The sequence below is a fragment of the Orbicella franksi genome, chromosome 1 (genome assembly GCF_964199315.1).
Source record: "Orbicella franksi chromosome 1, jaOrbFran1.1, whole genome shotgun sequence".
In the NCBI taxonomy this organism is placed as follows: Eukaryota; Metazoa; Cnidaria; class Anthozoa; order Scleractinia; family Merulinidae; genus Orbicella; species Orbicella franksi.
In genome coordinates, this window is record NC_138145.1 from 8686457 (window position 1) to 8705514 (window position 19058).

At 38.2% G+C, this 19058-nt stretch overlaps 1 protein-coding gene across 1 annotated transcript; it reads right to left on the reverse strand.

Moving 5' to 3' along the window:
* Nucleotides 1-6932: 6932 nt before the first annotated feature.
* On the reverse strand, nucleotides 6933-9426 carry LOC145488041 (leukocyte cell-derived chemotaxin-2-like). The gene is made up of 4 exons (XM_081466812.1): nucleotides 9366-9426; nucleotides 8789-8894; nucleotides 8222-8415; nucleotides 6933-7171 (listed from the first exon to the last, which is right to left on the reverse strand). The coding sequence occupies exons 1-4, from the start codon at nucleotides 9424-9426 to the stop codon at nucleotides 6951-6953; spliced, it is 582 nt and encodes a 193-aa protein (XP_081322938.1). The 3' UTR covers nucleotides 6933-6950.
* Nucleotides 9427-19058: the final 9632 nt, after the last annotated feature.

Here is a 19058-nt window from a genome sequence, read left to right on the forward strand (position 1 = left end):
TTACAAATTTCTCAAATCTCTACAGTGCAAGGACACTGTGTTATCAAAATTTCTTCCCCTTAGCCTTGTAAAGTCAGTGATCTCATTGAAGGAACTCCAGTATTACCCGGAACTATTCTTAAAATAACATTAAGGTTACAGTATACCTTCGGGTCGGCAATTTTCTTCAAATTTGGATTTTTGGGTCAAAATAGTGGTCGAAGAATAATCTCTAATTTCTGGGAAAAAAAATTGAAAAAGGCTAAATATTGGCGGAGAAATGGCGGTTTTACGTTTTCACCGGAAGTAAAAGTTTACCTCTTGATTGACAGCCCTATGGCGCGTATGCAATCAACCGAGACGATTTTCGCGGGAATTACCTATATGGATGTCACGAATTGACTACTCAGTTGATCAGCATTGTTGTTCTGACTACCCAGCATTTTTGGTATTAGGCGTGTCTCTATTAAGTTAAAAGTAAACATAGACCACATTTAAACCATGGACCAGTTCGAAAAAGCGAAAACAGCGAAGAACGAATGAAAATACATCAATGAGTGAAGAAGCGATAGTTCGCCACGCGGATGAAGCTATAGTTATCGTATAAGGCGGGCAAATATTCGTGGTAAGAGAAAAGAAAGGTTCTTTAAAAATTTCGGAACTTGACAGCAATAACAGGGATGCTGAGTCCGATATCGACGAATCGTCGGACTCATTGAGACCATTTGAAATATTATCCATGCAGAGTTGCCCACACACAGTTGCTCTCTGCGCTTTCTTTTGTTTGTTTCCTTCGCTCAGCCACTCTAGCGTTCGTATCCTTTTTAGTCTTCCCCATTTTGCCAGACCAGCTTCAAGAAAAACCGAGCTACAGAAAAATTATCTCTCTGCCTTCGGTTCCTTGAGCGCATTGCTAAACACAAGAATTTTTTAGAGATTCGCGCGTAAATTTCACCAGGAGGTTAACGGTAGTAAACTTTCCCTGCACTGATTGGCTTAGTTATCTGAGAACCCAGTTGAAGGCGTTTGTGGGCGGAGTTTGTTTGCGAAGCAGAAAATTTTTCTTAGCGCTGTTTTCTCGAATAAATTTTTTCACTTGAAGCAGACACTTTAAAGAGTTATAACTCAAAGGGATTTTGTTCAATTGCTCTTAAATTTGGACAGTGGCTAGTTTAACATATAAACTACAAAAGTGTGTCTGGGAATTGTTAATTTCGAGATACTTTTTCTTCGAGAGCGATTTTTGTACGATCACTCCACATTTTTTTAATCCTATTTCGAAAAAGTTCTGTAACTTTTTACTGCAATTGAATATGCCAAATCGCGGACACCTGTTTTAAGCGCTTTGGGCCCTGAAACCGAGGAAAAAATTAAATTGGCGAAAAACGAAATTCGCTTTGACTTGTAGCTTTCGAAAGGTGATTCGGGCGCTCGCATTTAGAAGTCGTGAAAAATTCGACAATTCATTTTCTTTCAAAATTCTTGGTATAGTTTGATAGCCAGCTCCATAAGCTTTAATTTGATATAGGGGTTTAGGTCTCTACAGCTTAAACTGCACGCGCTAGATCGCTTCCGCGCGAGACACCCCTGAAGGTATACTGTAACCCTAATTCGCTTGGCAAAAACCACTCACCGCTGATTGCGCATCACTGACCATCATCCAAACCTTGATATAGCATCGCTCATAAGTGTTCCGGGATTTTCCAAAGTGCTTGTGTGTGAAAGGTCTGCATGCATACTGCTGCACGCTTCTGCCAAAAAAATGTCGCCTGATCTCACTTCGCATGTTAATTTGAACTCAAATTTCAAAGCTTGACCAGGTAACTTCTGATTTTGAAGCGGTAGTGAAGTAAATTAAAAGGTGAGTTTAAAATATATAGCTATTACACGTAGAATTAAATTATATTTGTTGAAGGTCACGATCATCCTCTGCCTAAATTATATGATTTATCGTGTTACGGTCTCGATAATTTCTGAACCTATTGGCAAGAGGTATAAAGACTATTGCTTAGATCCCAAGTTCTAAACAAATGCCCAGCCTGAAATAGAGGAAAAAACCAAGAGACCGACCAATGGGACGTTTTGGTTAAAATAATTTAACCTTTTTTTAGCTATAAAGACCTATGGTAAACTGGGTTAAACTGGACCGTTAACGCCTTGTTGATATATCAATAATGATGTATAAGATTTTATAATAAAGTTTCCATATAACGCGCGCTCTGACTGGCTGAAAGAGCGTGCTTTATCAGAGAACAGAGCACGGGTTGATGACAGTAAGCTAACTTTCAAATTTTGTTTCGCAATTTTGACAAATTTGGCCCAAATTAAACATCCCTGTGATTCAGACAAAAGCAATGGAAACGAGCTATTTGTCTGTAGTAAATATGGCTCACAGAGACCATTGTTAGCAACAGTAGTGTTAAAACTGTACTAAAATAACAAGTTTTGCTAGATTCCCGCCGACAAAACACGTAGCGAAATAAACAAATTCTCAACCTAAACAGTGCTTCGATAAAAGACATTATATTTGTTACGAAGGCAGAAATTATACTTAAGAAGTAAAACAACGACAGAAAACAACAATTGAGCTGTCTCTGTTTATGATGAGAAGCTTTATTTTTGTAAAAATGCTCAATTGTTCAAACAACACTTACATGCAGTGTAGTAACGCTCGTTCTCCGGTCATCTCAGCGAGGTGAACCGACGAGAGGTCAGTCCAAAGCTCGCTCTGATAATCTCTTCTGTGCACGGAGTAGAATCAGAGGGAGCCATTTGTCACGCTAGTTCGGGCAATCTTGCTGCATGCGGCTACAAGCCGTAAATGGCATGTACTAAAACCCGAAACAACGAAACGAAACCACCGAAACGAAACCACCGAAACGAAACCACCGAAGCGAGCGAAACGAAACCACCGAAACAAGCGAAACGACCGCAACGAGCATAATAGTAAGTAAATAAATAAAAAAGTTTAAAAAAAAGCCTTGATCTCTAGCATGTTATTATGGCAGCCGGATCTCGTACCCATGTAGCACATGATCTACTTACGAATGAATTATTTTAGAATTGTTGGAATTACTGTAAATAATGCAGTTAAATTTTAGTCTCTTTTTATTGTAAATATCAAATTTAGGTTTTTAAATTTTATAATTTATTTTATTTATTTTATGTGTCCCCTATTAGTAGAGGGTTTTTTATCCTCGGCTAGAATGTATTTGACACATTAATAAAGTTATTGTTGTTGTTGTTGTTGTTGTTGTTGTTGTTGTTGTTGTTGTTGTTGTACCCAGATCCTGCTCTTAAATCACATGTGTGACATTGTGACATCACAAACCTGAAAGGTGGATGAGCGCAAGCGTGTCGAGCAGGAAGACATCGAGAAAAAGGTGGGTATTTTCACATTCTGAATGGTATTCTAGCTAAAACAAGAAATCTAATTTCAAAGAAAGGTTTTCTGGTCGTATCGTGGATTCTTAGACGGTGACGAATCGAATGGTCTTTTCGAGAATGACTTTGCAGCATTCTTCGTGCGAACCAGGACTTAACAGGCTTTAATCATATTAACGTCAAGCCTTCGTGACTCCTGCAGTTCTCAAAGTAATTTCTTATTAGGCGCTTCAGCTCTTCACGGATACTAGTACTCTTAAGACTGTGTTTCCGTACATTCTGGGCTCGGCGTAGTCGATTCGCCACTGCCTAAGAATCCACGATACGACCAGAAAACCTTTCTTTGAAATTACATTTCTTGTATCAGCTAGAATGCCATTCAAAATGTGAAAAATACTCACCTGTTTCTCGATGTCTTCGTGGTCGTCGTCGACACCCTTGCGCTCATCCATCTTTCAGGTTTGAGATGTAACGATGTCACACATGTGGATCTGGATACGAGATCAGGCTGCCATAGTAACGTGCCAGAGATCAAGACTGTTTTTTTTTTTTTTTTTTTAATTTTTTAATTTATTTACTTATTATTTTACTCGTTTCGGTCGTTTCGGTCGTTTCGATGGTTTCGTTTCGGTCGTTTCGTTTCGGTCGTTTCGTTTCGGTCGTTTCGTTTCGTTGTTTCGGGTTTTAGTACATGCCGCCGTAAATAACTGTAGCTCCTTTCAAATTCAACTCGGCATTTCGCATTTTCATCAGCAAGCTTTGAGCTCCGCGTTTCGTAATTTCCACTAGAAAATTGCACGTTTTCATGGGCCACAATACGGCCGGATTCCTCTGGACTATAAACCTTCACCTGCCTTTAGATCCGTATTTAAAAATTAACTTAAAAGCGAACTTCAAAGGCATCGTTCTTCTCTCGAAAGCCGCTCAAACTACTCGAAACTGAAAGCTTAGCTGAAATCCAGTTTGGAATTGACAGCTGTCGCTTCGTTAGCCAATCAAATTATTTGAACAATTCTAACAAGGATTGTGATTGGCTTATTTTAGCGTGCTTTATCAAAGAACAGTAAACGGCTGACACCACTTTTGCTCGTTTGGAAAATAAAATTCAGCCAAATGCGTGGGGAAATTATCGGATTCTTTATCATAAAACAAATAAAGAAACCTCGACTGTGCTCTGTTCTGTTGTAAAGCACTTAGGAAGCGGTGGAGCACTCAAGAAGTAGGGAAAAACACTCGATTACGTCTCGTGTTTTCCCCTACACTTCTTTCGTGCTCTACCGCTTCCTGCGTGCTTTACAACAGAACAGAGCACAGTCGAGGCTTCTTTATTTGTTAAGTATATAATATGGTTCCGGGCTATCTTAAGCCCCGGCCAAACGATCGCAACATGTCAATGTAACATATCGCAATATTGTTGGGCGCAACATGTTGCGTGCGTTTGGCCACCGTGTTGCGATGTGTTGCGACATGTTGGGTGTTGTTGGCTCAAATTTGATCATTTTCAAACTTGAGCCAACAACTTCCAACATGTCGCAACACATCGCAACACGGTGGCCAAACGCACGCAACATGTTGCGCCCAACAATGTTGCGATATGTTGCGTTGACATGTTGCGATCGTTTGGCCGGGGCTTTAGCTCGCACTTTGTCTTCCGTTCCGATACCTTAATATATAACTTAAGAGATAGTGACAGTTCGCGTGCTATTCCACAGCCCCGCACTAATTATTGTAAAAGAAGTCTGTCCTAGAGCGGAGCTGTATTGTGGAATAGTTTACCCTTGGATATTCGTCAGTCACCCTCTCTTGATGAATTTAAATCTAAGTTGAAGAAGTATGGTTTTGATGGTAGCCTTATGTAAGTTTCACTTTGCTTTTATACACGGCTTCCTGGTAAAGCAGGTTTCTTTTTATCATTTCTCTTATTGTAGTAGTTATTAGTGATTTATTAGTTAGGTAGTTAGACTAATTTAATTCAATATTGTTAAATCCTGAAGGAAATACCGTGTCTAAATAAAGATTTTACCATACCTTTAAAGACCCAAGAACTCAAGGTCGTTAATGAGCCCCCTCACCCCCCTTAGAATCCGGACCTCACAATTCAGAATCCAGCGCGAAAACCATTAGCCCTGCCCACCGCGCCTCTACAAAATATCCAAGTACTGTGTAACTATTACAGCCTGTACCTGAGCAGTTTTCCCAGTACAACGACGAAAAAGCCGCTAAAACTTCTAAGATAGCTTACAATATAGTGCGATAAAAAGAATATAATTTAATTACTTGTCAAGAATGAGTATGTAATAAAGCCAGGAACGCTGGAAGGCGTTGTGACCAAGAGAAAAGGAAGCTCTGAAAACGTGCGGGAATGATAGTTTTCTGAGTAGGGGAAGACAGGGGGCGGGAACCCGGGAGATAGGGTGCGGGAAGCTGGAGAGGAAAGAGAAGGAAGCGGAAGTTCGGGAATCATTTATTAAGCGTTACATTTAGCCTATTTTTAGACTTCTGGGCCGACGGAAAAATGAAAATTCGCCCTTGGGCTGAAAAACTGACCTACTTCCGGTAAAACTGGAAACCCTTTTACGGTGGTCACATCATAGGTCATGAAATGTTGTCGCTTAAGCTGTCAAAAGACGTGAGTAAGAGGAGCAAGGCTGAGAACAAAGGAAAAGAGGATAAGGAAATGCCTAATGATTGCACACCTAAATAACTATGATGTGTTTTGAGTCTCCTTATTTACAGGGGACGGGAGCGAGACGGATGAGGGAGGGAGTCGAGGGATAAAGGTACGGGGAAGCGGGAGGTTCTGATCCCCCGGTCTCCTCCACTTCTGAGTTCAGAGAAGAGAGCACTCTCTGGTTAAGGACAAGAAGAAACACCAACAACCAGAGAACGCAAGCTGTCAATGTGTTTCAAAAGTAACAATAATAATTCTAGACCGGTTACGTTTACGCTACTTTTATTGCCGTGCTTTTTAACATTACATTATTTTTGTAAATCTACTTCTATTTGACCATTAAGTTACAAAATTCACAGCGGCAATTCGTTTTAAAACTACTTATTCGTTCTTTAAGAAGCGGTATTTTCCTTCCTTGTTTCGGTCCGGTCATTTGTACCATAGCGTGCACTGTTCCTTATCCTGTAAAGCCTATGGAAAATGAAAATCGGCCATTAACTTAAATTTAGAAGCTACGTAGAGATAACGACATGGAAAATGAGCGAGCACTAGGTTGTTGACGAAGTGAGTAATATTGGAAAAAGAACGAGTGAGAGCAATGAAGAATGAGAAAGTGAACCAGTGGATAAGTAGATTAAAACTAATTAAATCATAGCTAGCGGAGCCGCGCAATCAGTCTCAGTCAGGTACTTAAGCGTGTGTCAAAATCCAACAAAGTGCGCCCGTGAAGTGGGTGAAGTTAATATCATTACCTTTCGTTCTGCGAAATGAATTCCTAGTTCTTGTAATGTTTTAAAACAATTGATTTGCTTTACTTTGATACAGAGGCAAAAAATCCGAAGTGACCCTTGTTAATTAAATTGATAGATCGTTTACAACTAACTGTTCGCTTCTATGACAATGAACACGCGTTACCTCAACATCTGAAATGAGTTGTGTCGACGTATCGATCTGGGTCGTTCTCATTCATACGACGAAGCTCCAATTGCAAGTGAACGTGATTTGTCATATCGCGTTTCCCATCATTTCCATACTCGGTAGCCATGTCAGTCATTTCACCGATAATTGTGCCTTCATCGACATCTGTTCCCATCAATTCATCTTTTACTTTCACGTAAAACAACGTCACTTCGTAGGCTGGGAAATAAGACAGACACAAAAACTTCATACTTCATACGAAAGATTCAACAACAAATAACATGCACCAGGGAAGACATACGTTTGGTGTGGTGCTCGGTTTCGAAACAACTGGATTAATTTTTCTTTGTACAAATGGTTCCTCGGGTACAGAATAAACCACACCAGTTTCTGTACAAACTGACTGGGAGGCACTAATGAATGCGTGCTTTAACACCCCAAAATTGGTGCCTTCGTCGAATATATGAATACAAAAAAATATATATTAAATTGTTCTCAAACACAAAATAATCTCCCCAAAATATGCTACTCTACGCCAAAAACTACTGGTAAAAATTGACTACTTCCTAAAATAAGAAACGCGCTTATTGCAACATTTAAAATATTAATATTACTGTAAACACGCAAATGGTTCAGGAATTTGATATGAACGAAATGAATGTTACATCATATGTTTTCTACACGTGTTTTTTTTTTTTTCCTTCAATGCGTTAGAGCTGATTTTAAGTTTTTGGGTTTTTGGCAGTTTCAGTGTTTTTAGTTCCTTGTTACCTGAAAATTGCAAGTAAACTCTTGTGCGCCTCGACGCACTCGTGAAAGTCTGTAGAAAGAGGATCCCAAAGAAAGCCAAACATCGGCCCGGGGACTCACCAGGGTAACGAAAAGTATCCCGCCAATCAAAAACCACGTGGAACATTTTCAAATAGGAATCCCTACTTTAAGAATTTTGCAACAATACCGATAAATTCGATTTATATCTTAGTTTAAGAACTAGCCCTTGTTAGTTTAATTCTTACCGAGAAATCAGAAGTTGTAAAAATGTAAAAAATGTTCAGTCGTGCTTGAAATTTTCCAAAATAGTCAAACTTTGAAGAAATAATGTCCTGTTTCTCACAAGACGATGTTTATGATTGAAAGTTCCATTTCCTCTCCTCTTAGATTTTGCAGCTGTGATATTATTTTCAGCGGTATACTGTGTGGTTACTAGGCTGGCTTTATCGTGATAAATCGTAATTCAGTAACAACAAACTTGCTGATAAGTTTATATACCTGACCATATTCCACGTCCTTTCATGAGGACACCGACGTTGTGTACACGGCCTACATTTTTTGCTCCTCCAAGGGGTATGCGGACACGAGTAACTGTAGCGGGTATAGGTGAGTAGATGTCGGAGCCGGGATCGCACACGATGTCAATGCCTTTGTGACGATAGCGCAGTGTCTTCTCTCCGACTTGTTTCCTTCTGTGCATCAAAACAAAAAGAACAAGACGGACAATTGCCCGTTAGCTCATTCGTTCCTCTTGAACGGTAAATCTACCAACGCAATAATCAAAGTCTCGCGCTATCGGTCAACGGCAATCCCAGTCCGCTGGTTTGGGCTGGTCACGTTGCTCTTCGAACATGGGAGATGACCGTAAACAATTACAAAGGAGGGTTAATTGCGTATTTTCCATTGACCATTCGGATAATCATACTTTTTGCACTGGACTGAAAAATGGCCCTTTTTTTGAAGTAAAGTTTCCTAAACTAATCAGTTTTCAATTCTGAAATATTTCTAAATATCTTCCAGATTATTTTAACTCTAACTCATTAATTTACACCAACAACACCATACCGTGATGCTCCATACCCTCCGCAACCCTGACGATCACATCCTCTTATCTCGTTGGAAGGGTTGCTTGCGCAAATCTGTGAAAGGCACGGCATTCTGCCACTTTCGCCTGGAAGTCCGATAACAGTACCAAATCAGTTCATAACTTGTATTTTGCTTGGCTTCTAATAGATTTCTCGCTTGATTATGAGATGTTTTGTTGTATCGTGCAACCGTGAAAAAACTATGAACATCAACATTAAACCCCTGAATTTTTTCCGGTTTGTCTCACAAAATCCAAAATATCGACAGATGCAGGAATTAAGAGGATTTTCCACATACTTATGCAAAAGAAAAGACTTCCAAAGGCTATACGTTTCTATAATAAAGTCCCAAAGACATTATGCTATTTATAGAATCTTTAGTAACAAAGATTTGGTTTTTGTTTTTTGTTTAGATTCATACCTCTACGTTACGTGAAGGACAGGCTTTCGGCTTAACACTACATCACTATTTTACAGAAGTTGAAGCAAAATTTTCCTTCTGGTGCAAAATTTTGAAAGGTTTGAGAACACAGACCAGAATTAATTAGTGAACTAACCTATATGTGACTGAGCGATTATGATTCCCAACACGACCGCAAACACAAATGAAGATTTCATGGTGAACGCTGTCTCAGAACACGTTAACAACCGACAAAATCTGTGAGAACACAAAACTGTTCTGTGGTATTTATAACAATTTCAATGTCTTCATTGAGCTTGCGCGAAACAAGGTGAGTACAGGAACTCGAAAGAGTCAGCTTTTACAAAAGCAGCCGTCAAAAGCAGTCACGAATCTTGGCACGATATCTTGACACGTTCCGAATAAGAACAACTTACACTGTAGCGTAAAAGGAACACTATTCACCACTCACTCGATAGAATCAGCATTTACAATCACAGCTGTCAAAAGCAGTCATGATCCTGGCACACTATTGTGGCACGTTCGTAATAAGAGCATTGTATAAGCACAAGCTGTTACTATTAGCTCATAAAGGTTTTAATGGCATCTCTCCGGTACCTATTACCCACCTATTTACCACATACATACACTAACAAAATAGGAATGAAAATGACGTTGTCCGTGGCTAAGCCCAACACCAACTCCGTTCGTAAGTCAATTTATTCATCGATTTCCAACACAAACTGTTTTAAAAATGGAATATGATGCTCATATATGTATTTAACAATTATTCCACGACCGCGCGTTGGATATGAGTTGGTAGATACCCACTAAACGCCAGTGGAAAGATGGTTTTACTAAAAACGCCCCCAAAATATAGAAAACAAAACTAAAATAAAAAGAAAAATGCCCCCAAAAAATTACGTGCACGTTTACCATATTTGTAGCTCATATACAGGGGCGGGGGAGAACACTCTGCGACGCCTGGCACTTTTTGTGTATCTGAATCATCCAACAAAAAATGACGTCACATCCGGTAAAAAAAAGCGCTGAGCGGCAAAATCAAATTTGAACATGGCATAATCGTTCTCTCAGTAAGGAAAATGGTAATATTTTGCAATCGGCCGGATATTTTTAACGTTTTATTTGGCCACGATAAACAAAATTTTGTCTTCTTCCTCGTCATATCAGTTTGTTTGAAGGACAGGGTAATTATTTATTCAAAAACACGCTGTTTTGAAGGCGTGTTTTTTACGAAATGTCGCCATTTCCTCCTCGCTGAATTCCACAGGAGTCATCGTTTGTGTGGAAATAATGAATTCTAGGTAAGTTGCACTCAATTCAAATACCCCATTCTCTTAGGTAGGCATCACACTAAGAAAAATGCACAATGACAGGTTTCTAGACATGGTGGAACCTTATTAACAGAAGCGCCTTTTTTAAAACTTACTGTTGCCAAACACTCGAGAGTACTTGAGTGCTGTTAATCGTATCACTGCAAGAACAGACCCACACACATAACGCGCTTTGCAGAACTTTCTTGCCGATCGACACTAACACAAACTCGTGTGTTTGCTCATGACTCAAACTGATGCCATAAAACATGTTACGATTGGTTAAGAACCTTAAACAAGATATGTTTTCCCTAAGCAATCCCTTAATTGATAAACGCTTCGTTACAGGCAGGCCGTGAACCCCTTAAAACAAAGCAAGAGGATTAGTTTTAACGGCGATTAAGTAATTTGGACATGTCGTGGTTTTTTCTCATTTATAATCAAATTTATTTTTCCGTTTCAACAGTGTTAGACGTCAGCAGCGCTAAGTTCCAATACCCCCCCCCCCCCCCACTGAGGTCAAGCATACACCTTTAATTTCTTCAAACCCTCTCATTTGCCCTGTTTGCAGACCAAGTTCCTCATCTATTAATCCCTGTCACATTGGCAACCCATTTTGAAAGGTTACTAAAAAATTGTGCATTATATTTCAGTGTGCTTTCTCTTTGTAATCTTACATCAAGATATTTCAATCCCTAAGGAAATGAAAGAACACTAGCAATACTGACAATTTTCAGTAATTCATCACTTTCAATATGCCATCTAAACAAATTGTTCATAAACAGCAGTGAAATTTCATGCCCCTACACCTAGCCATAAAAGGAAGTCTGGGAACAGGCAATAGCAACAGTGACAGTGCCAGGCTGGTGAATTTTACAAGCTAATGAACTCATGTCTAACAATGATGAGTGATGAAGAAGCATGGTGAAGTGAAACTGAAGAATCAGACTGTGAGTGACAGTGATAGAGTCAGTGTCGTGAGAGTGATGCTAGTGTCTGTGAACTTGGACCAGATCAGCAAAGAAAAGGTTTTGTACTAGAAATTGACCGAGAGCAACAAGTTTGTGCTAAAAAACTGAAGAAGCTGGCTCAGACCAGTCTTAAAGCCAGCATCTACTTACAGTACTTGTCAAGAGTTCCTGACTTGTGTATGTGGGAAGGCTCTCTGTAATGACCTATATGGGGAGGCTCAGCTCACGATGAGTACCTTTTTCAGGCGTCAGGTATAAAATTAATGATAGGGATTTCACAAGTTGAGGTGTACGAAAGGGTAGGAAAATCTGTCATTTAGGGATTCCATTCTTCTGTTTCTAAAATGTTGTTGAAAAGCTCTCATTTACTCTCCTCAGCCTGAATGAAGAGATTCTGTAATATTATTTATTAACTTCTTTCCAAGGGAATAGAAAAGGGATGCAGTATTCTTAAATAGGTTTGTTAAAGGGGTACATTTACCCTTTTGCAATGTAAGGTCGACAAAAGAGGTGCCATTTCTATCAAAATGGTACAAATGTATACAAAAGGGTAAGGGGTAATGGACCTTGAGATAAGGCCTTTCCATTTAAAACTTTGTAGAATACCCCTTCCCCCCCCCCCCTCCCAGCTTGTGAAACAAAGATGTTCAAATTATTGTTTTGTGAAAAAAGGCAATTATTAAAAAACAAAACGGTGCCAAGAGATTAAGTGATTGTCAATGCAAGTTTCCATTTGTATTTTGAATTAAAATGGGTATAACATGATCCTAGAGTATACTATGCAGCTTCACAGAGAGGCCCAAACTGATGATGAAAACATATGTTTTAACACTTAAAATTCTATTTTTGCCTCTTCCCTTGTACCTTGTGACCTTTCTAGGGAAATTCTGAAAAGGTCCCCACCCCCACCCCCAAAAATTCAAATTTTATATACAAATCACTTTTTTATCTTGAAAATGGTCTCAGAGACAACAAAACATTTTTATGGCTAGCTAAACTACTTATTAGGAAAATAAAAATGTTCAAGGAAAAAATGAACAGGAAGAAACAACAACAAATTAACTTTTTTTTTTCAGAAGAGCTACTACTTGTATTTTTTTTTAACTTACATGTAGGTCAACATAATTTGTTTTCACAATTTACCACAAAAGAAAACACCACAGAAAGGAGAACTATAGTTGTGGCATCTGAGCTACATTTTTAAATGGAAACATTTCCCATAAAAATTTCCAAATTATATTCTTACCAGTACAACAACATACCAGCTATATTTTGCAGAGAAGTATACTTAATTAATAAAATTGATGTAGTGAAATTTTCTATTTAATTTTTGTACACCTGATCTTACAGAGTGCAACCTTTGGTTTAACTGGTTCACTTTACTGTTAAGGAATAATTAAATAAATCACACCAGAGTGGCTTTGTATCTTTATTATAATTCTCATTATCAGTAGAGAAATCACACTGGTACACTGGTCCACTGATCAATACTCTTACGTGTATGTTAAACATGGGAAAGCAGGTTGCATCATCTAAATCATAACATTGTATGCCTGTGTGGGGTGTATATGCCAGGAGGTAACCACCTAAGAAAAGACAAACATAAATTATGTCATTGTTTCAATGACTCACCCTAAGTGGGTATTATGCTCATTACCACCTTAATAAACAAGATATATTAAAGTATAATTTTTACCTCCGCTTTAAACTTTTCAAACCTACAGTTTGTTTTCACTTTCAGAGAGGTTCTTAAATTCACAAGCACACCACCCACCCCCCTCAGCCCTGATTCCTACTCTCCCATAGCCAGGATCCCATTTCAACCCTCCAATAAATCAGTAATTTTTTTTCTAATTTTGGTCTGACTTAGATTCATCTCCACTCAGCCATGAAAGCAATGGTGGTAGATTTCTGGATATTTGTTGGTCTAGTTCACTATTGTTCTCAGATTCCCACCTCCCTTTTGACAGAATTAAATTCCGTTAAAAAATAAACTACAGTAGTTTAATCAAATTAATGCAGAGGCAAACATTGAACCAGAAACTTACTATAATTTTGGTATGAACGATACCAAAGTATAACTTACATAATTAATATCACATCTTTTCTATTGTAATTTAAGACAGTGCAACTACTAATAGATTGACCCCAAAAACCTAAAAACATGACTTTAGAAACACAGATAAGTGAGAATATTACCAGTTTTGCTTTTGCCACCAAGCACTCTGCTTTTAAAAAAAATACATGGAAGATAATGACAAAGCAATAACAAAACCAGCCAACCAACCTCTGGAAATTCAATAAACACACCAAATTCCCCTCCAAAATTCTCTTTAACACCTTACAGTACATGTTAATGTCAGCAGCATAAATTCAACTCAATGATTTGGCATGCTACTATCATCAAATGTTTATCCCTTGATTCAGAATTTTTAGGAGTATCAAATAGAATTCCGCTATAGATTACAAATACTGTTTACCTTAACAAATATTTGCATTAATTCTGGAGATATTTAAGTTTAAAATGTGTAAAATATATGCAAATGAGAGGACTGATGATGTCATACACCAAACCCAATATTACATCAAGTGCAGACCATATATACAGCAGAGATCATTGAAACTTGGTAACCTTATAGTTCTACAAGCAACACACTAATATGGCTACAAAAAAATGTTCCCTATTGGCAACTCAATCTTTTCCAGTCCCCTCTAACCCAATTTCAATAATCCAGTGATTTTCAGCTTGAAAAACATTAATCAAGGACATGAGGTGGCCAGAAAAGCCTAGAATATCAGGGAAGGTCTGAAATGCAGTCTGTTGCCATGGTAACAAAACTGTTACGCTCATATTATGTAGCACATCTGCAAATTGCATCGTAATAGCACTGTCCGCACTGGAGCCCATGGTTCAGTAGTTTACTTGGAGAATAAAATTCATAACTTTCCTGGGGGACTGGATGATCTAACCGGTATGTGGGAGACTCCCAGAATATTTGCAAGAATGTATGACTATCTCTTCACAGGTATTCATTAATAAATAAATAAATATATAAACAAATAAATAAATAAATAAATAGACACTAACACTACTAACATGACTGAGTTTGGAAAATATATATTTTTTTAGTCTATGATATTTTGAAAAATTCCCCTCTCCCATCTAACACGCTGATCTTCTTTAATTTGGTACTTGAAATTGATAACAAGGATGCTACACCTTGGCAACTCGTTGGCCAGGATATGTTGCACAGTCTTCACATCAGATAATGGGTCTGTACATATTATTTATGTATTTATTAAACAGAGATCTCCCCATCCCATCCCTATGAAAATTCCAATTTTTATTAATAGTTTTCTTTAAAAAGTTTGGCTTTTGAGACCCTCCCAATCCCTGGAATTTCCAGTAATCTCCTTGGGGTGGGTATGGACATTTTCTAGAACCACACAATAAAACAAATAAACAAACTTTAAGATAAAATGTTGAAGTATAAGTCAGTGGGACATATATACATTGATCAACTTATAAAGACATGATTGATCATTGCAACGTACTATACACAACTTAAGCAAAGGTGAAATTATAGTCTGAAAAAAAAATTAGGTGTGAACTGGATTCTAACCCATGACCTCTGTGATACCGGTGCGATAACTTAATTAATTAAAGTTCTATGCTACAACATACCAAACTGCTAATTTATTATGAAGTGACACAGCTAAAGGAGAGTTGTCAAGAAATCAACTTTTTTGTGAATTCTAAGATCAATATGAGTCTTCTAAATTTAAGATTATTATTCCTAACAAAAGACATATAGTAGGGCACTGCACTGTGTGCTCTCTCTACACACTCTTCCAGGCAGGATAGTAATACATATACATGTACTTTTTTTTTTGTTTGGAATATACTGTTACTGCATGGTCATACAAGAGGTACTAGTTGCTGCTGAGTAGTCTTAAAATAAGTGAACTAAGTGTGACAAAATATAATGTATATTAAATCTGCACCAGTTCAGTACAATTTAATACCAAATTTTAATCAGCCGCAAAAAAAAAAATTGTTAGTAATTAACCTGATATTACATGTACTTTGTGAAGGCTTCTGGAGGGGTTATACTTTTATAAAGTACCTGGCAGCAAGTACTATTTTGATTTACTAAAGCAAGACTGTAGTAACTGCTAAGAAAATGTGTTTTGTACATCCCAGAAAAATTGGGTGGGGGTCAGTGCAGACCTCTTCACAAAAGTTAAACTCTTAACCTATTTATGACCAAAATCTGTGATTTTCCCTACCCCATTTATGACTGTTGCGACTGCTACAGTTGCCCTAAACATAAGTTTTGAAGGACTTTTGTCGATGGTCTTATCAATAATGATGAAAATTGAGGTAGCTTATTCTAAAAAAACATAACAAATTAAAGACTAGAGGGCAAAAGCCTTACCCTGGAGTATTTATGACCAAAACGACTGAATAACCATACCCTTTGGGGCTGCACAGCTGTATATAGCACACAGAGGAGAGTCCCCCCCCCCCCCCCTACCGCTGGAGCAGGAATCAAAATATTATTGCCTTGATGACATAATAAAGATAAAATCTCAAAATAATCAAGAGTTACATATATGCATGGGACTTCACTAACAAAATGATGCCTATTGCTTGCTGTAAATTGTATATAAATTACTCCTACAATGTGCCAGAATTCTGTTAATCTGGTCACCAACAGGTCACAAAAATCTGACTGTATAATTAATAAATAAGAAAATGACCGACTGAGCTTTTGTTTGAGCCAGAATAGAGTGGCCATAATAACTAGGTGGCTGTGTTAACAGGGGTGGCCGTATGGTGAGGTACATTCCACAGTAGTGATAAAGATGACACTCTCAAACATCAGTACCCATAAAGATTTTGGACAGTATATTTTGCATAATCAGTTGGAAGAGGAAGAGGGAAAATGGAAATAAAATAGAATAGCTCTTGTGTACCAGAGACAACCCTTTCCCCGAGTTACCCTGGCGGAGCTATCTTTTCACTTATTTCTTTGCAAAATTCAACCAACCGTTTACACAAGGATGATGAACCAGACTTGGGGGTGAGACAATTCAGGTGGGCAAGTTGACTCACCTTAGCAGCTAAAGTAACCAACAACTTTTCTTTGAGTATACATAAACACTTTGGCTCGCCTAACTGGAACAACTCTCAGCATGGCGAGTGTCACGTAATGCCTAGATTTAAGATTTAAAGCAGCAATTTGTATCAAAGAAGAGAAAATTAACTCAGCAAAACCCACTCTGATCAAATGAGTGAGGGAAACTTAAACAAAGAGGGATAGTTGCACATTTGATTATTCAATAGGAGTTACGAATAATCATGCAGGGTCAACTTTTACTCGGCCTACATGGGCTACATTTTCTCATACAAACACTTGATAAAGTTGCCTCAGGGGGAGGGTTATCCCGGGTACCCGAGACCATACAAGTGGGACCTGTGTTACCTCAAAGAACACCCCCACGATTTTCAAAGGGGAAGGTCCATGAACAGGACCTTAACTTAGGGCAGCTTCAATGGCAGATTCCCTCTGATGGCTTGGATTTGAATAATTGATTTAATTACTTTTAAAGAGGACTAGAACTCAAAAATCTTGCTCGAATTTCGACCCAGCGAGGCATAAGTTTCCATGCCGTGAATCAAGTTTTTACTGGGCGTTTTAAAAGCACTCACCAAAGAGAAAGAGACTGATGACCCCAAACTACCGATGCATATGTACTGTATCTTACTGAAAACAACAATCTTCAACGAGAGATGTAGGAATGTGGGATACTGACCTTCAGCATGCGATCCAGCTTGTCTCTTCTACCAATACACGTGAGCCAAGAGTAACAAAAGTTCTGGTGACAGCGACTTTCGGAGCTAAACGGCTTCTGTTAATTATGTTCCCGTAGTACACAGTGCAAACTATGGCCAGCAATACTTCATCCAGGTTGTTGTTAACATTATAGGCTATTACACTTATTGTTATCACTAAATCACGAACAACAAGAACCAAAAGTCGGAACAACACCAGTTTTACAAATGTGTAAAATTCGCCCGACGATGACGGAAGGCTCTCCGTTATTTTGCTTCAAAACAATAATAAACTTTTCTCTTTTCCCGAAATTTTTGCTTCAAAAGTCGAAGTAATGTGTCTGCAACATCCTTCCATATTCAATATAAAATGAAACGAAACTGATGGTTTACAAATAGAGGGAAACCACGAGTAATCGAAACGCCATTTTCTCGCTTTGTGAAACGAGCCGCGAAGCGCAGTTTAAACCGGATGTGACGTCATTTTTTGTTGGATGATGCCTATACGAAAATTTCAGGAGTCTTCTGCCCCGCCCCTGACACTTTAGGCGACGCTATTAAGAAACATAATTATTTTCACATTCTTTCTAAAAATCTACATTTTAAACGGTTCATCTATTTTGTATATTTCCAAAGACTTACAAAGCAGCCATCACTGCGAAATTTCGCTGCGTGAGATGTGAATTCATGTTTGATCACGGAAGTTATAATTTAGTTTTTTGAAAAAGTTTTGATATTGCATGTGCTCTTTTGCGAATAAAAACACAAGCGTGAGTTATCCGATCACTGAACTTGTATCCTGCGTAGACTGGTGTTATTTTTACTTATTTGTTTTGTTTTCTTGGTATCCTCTTGTATAGGGGGATTCATGCTGACGTCATTGTGTACATTTTGCTGATTTGCATATGGCCTTGCGTACAGAAGGAAACATGTTACATTATATTTCCTTGCGGTGAATGGATTTCAAAGGGTCCTCAACTCTTAAAGGAGCATTGTATGTTAATTGAAACCAGTTTAAGACTTCAGGAGTGATTCATCGTTTTATTGCTACGGTCCTGTTTCATATGGTCAAAGAGTGACCACACTCATCAGGCAACGTACAACGAAGGAAATATGTTAGATATGAATTGACTCAGGGCAGCTTAACAGCTAGTAAAATTTAATACATGGTGAAATTTTTAGCTCTGGGTGTAATATTCAAGGACATATTGTCTTTCAAAAACTGCAAATTTCCGGGTGGCAATAGCGCTAATGAGCTCATACATTCTTTGTAAAAACTGAGTTTTTAAACCCGTGTTGTACAAAAAGTATTCAATACATCAAGCTCATATTCATTGGCAGAGTTAATCGTGCTATGACCTTTCAATATTCAGAACTGATTTATTTTGTAGCTCCATCAGAAACTGAAATACTTATGCTAATGAGGCAAATATTGTAGACACTGAGGATTCCCCCATGTCATTTCTGTCACTCCTTTCTTAGTTTCTGAACTGTGTTACGGCATCCTCCCTTATATAGTATTGTAATTTAATTTTAAAATTTAGTCACATCTAGACCTGTCGAGGGCTGGTCTGGTCAACCGAAATGCTGTTTTAAATATACTATGTTGCGCCGGTTAGGCTTGCAGTAGTCTTGACTTATCATCGTTCACTAAACTTTGTCTAAAAGTACATGGTACTGTGCCTTTTAGTCCTATCTCAATATCG

Bases quoted from the DNA above. Each gene is read 5' to 3' on its own strand.
- LOC145488041 (XM_081466812.1), bottom strand. From the start codon at position 9,426: ATGAAATCTTCATTTGTGTTTGCGGTCGTGTTGGGAATCATAATCGCT. The intron at 8,416-8,788 runs GTATGGTGTTGT...TTTGATGCACAG, and splicing joins GGAGGGTATGGAGCATCACG to AAGGAAACAAGTCGGAGAGA. The intron at 7,172-8,221 runs GTATATAAACTT...CTTATTTCCCAG, and splicing joins AGGACGTGGAATATGGTCAG to CCTACGAAGTGACGTTGTTT.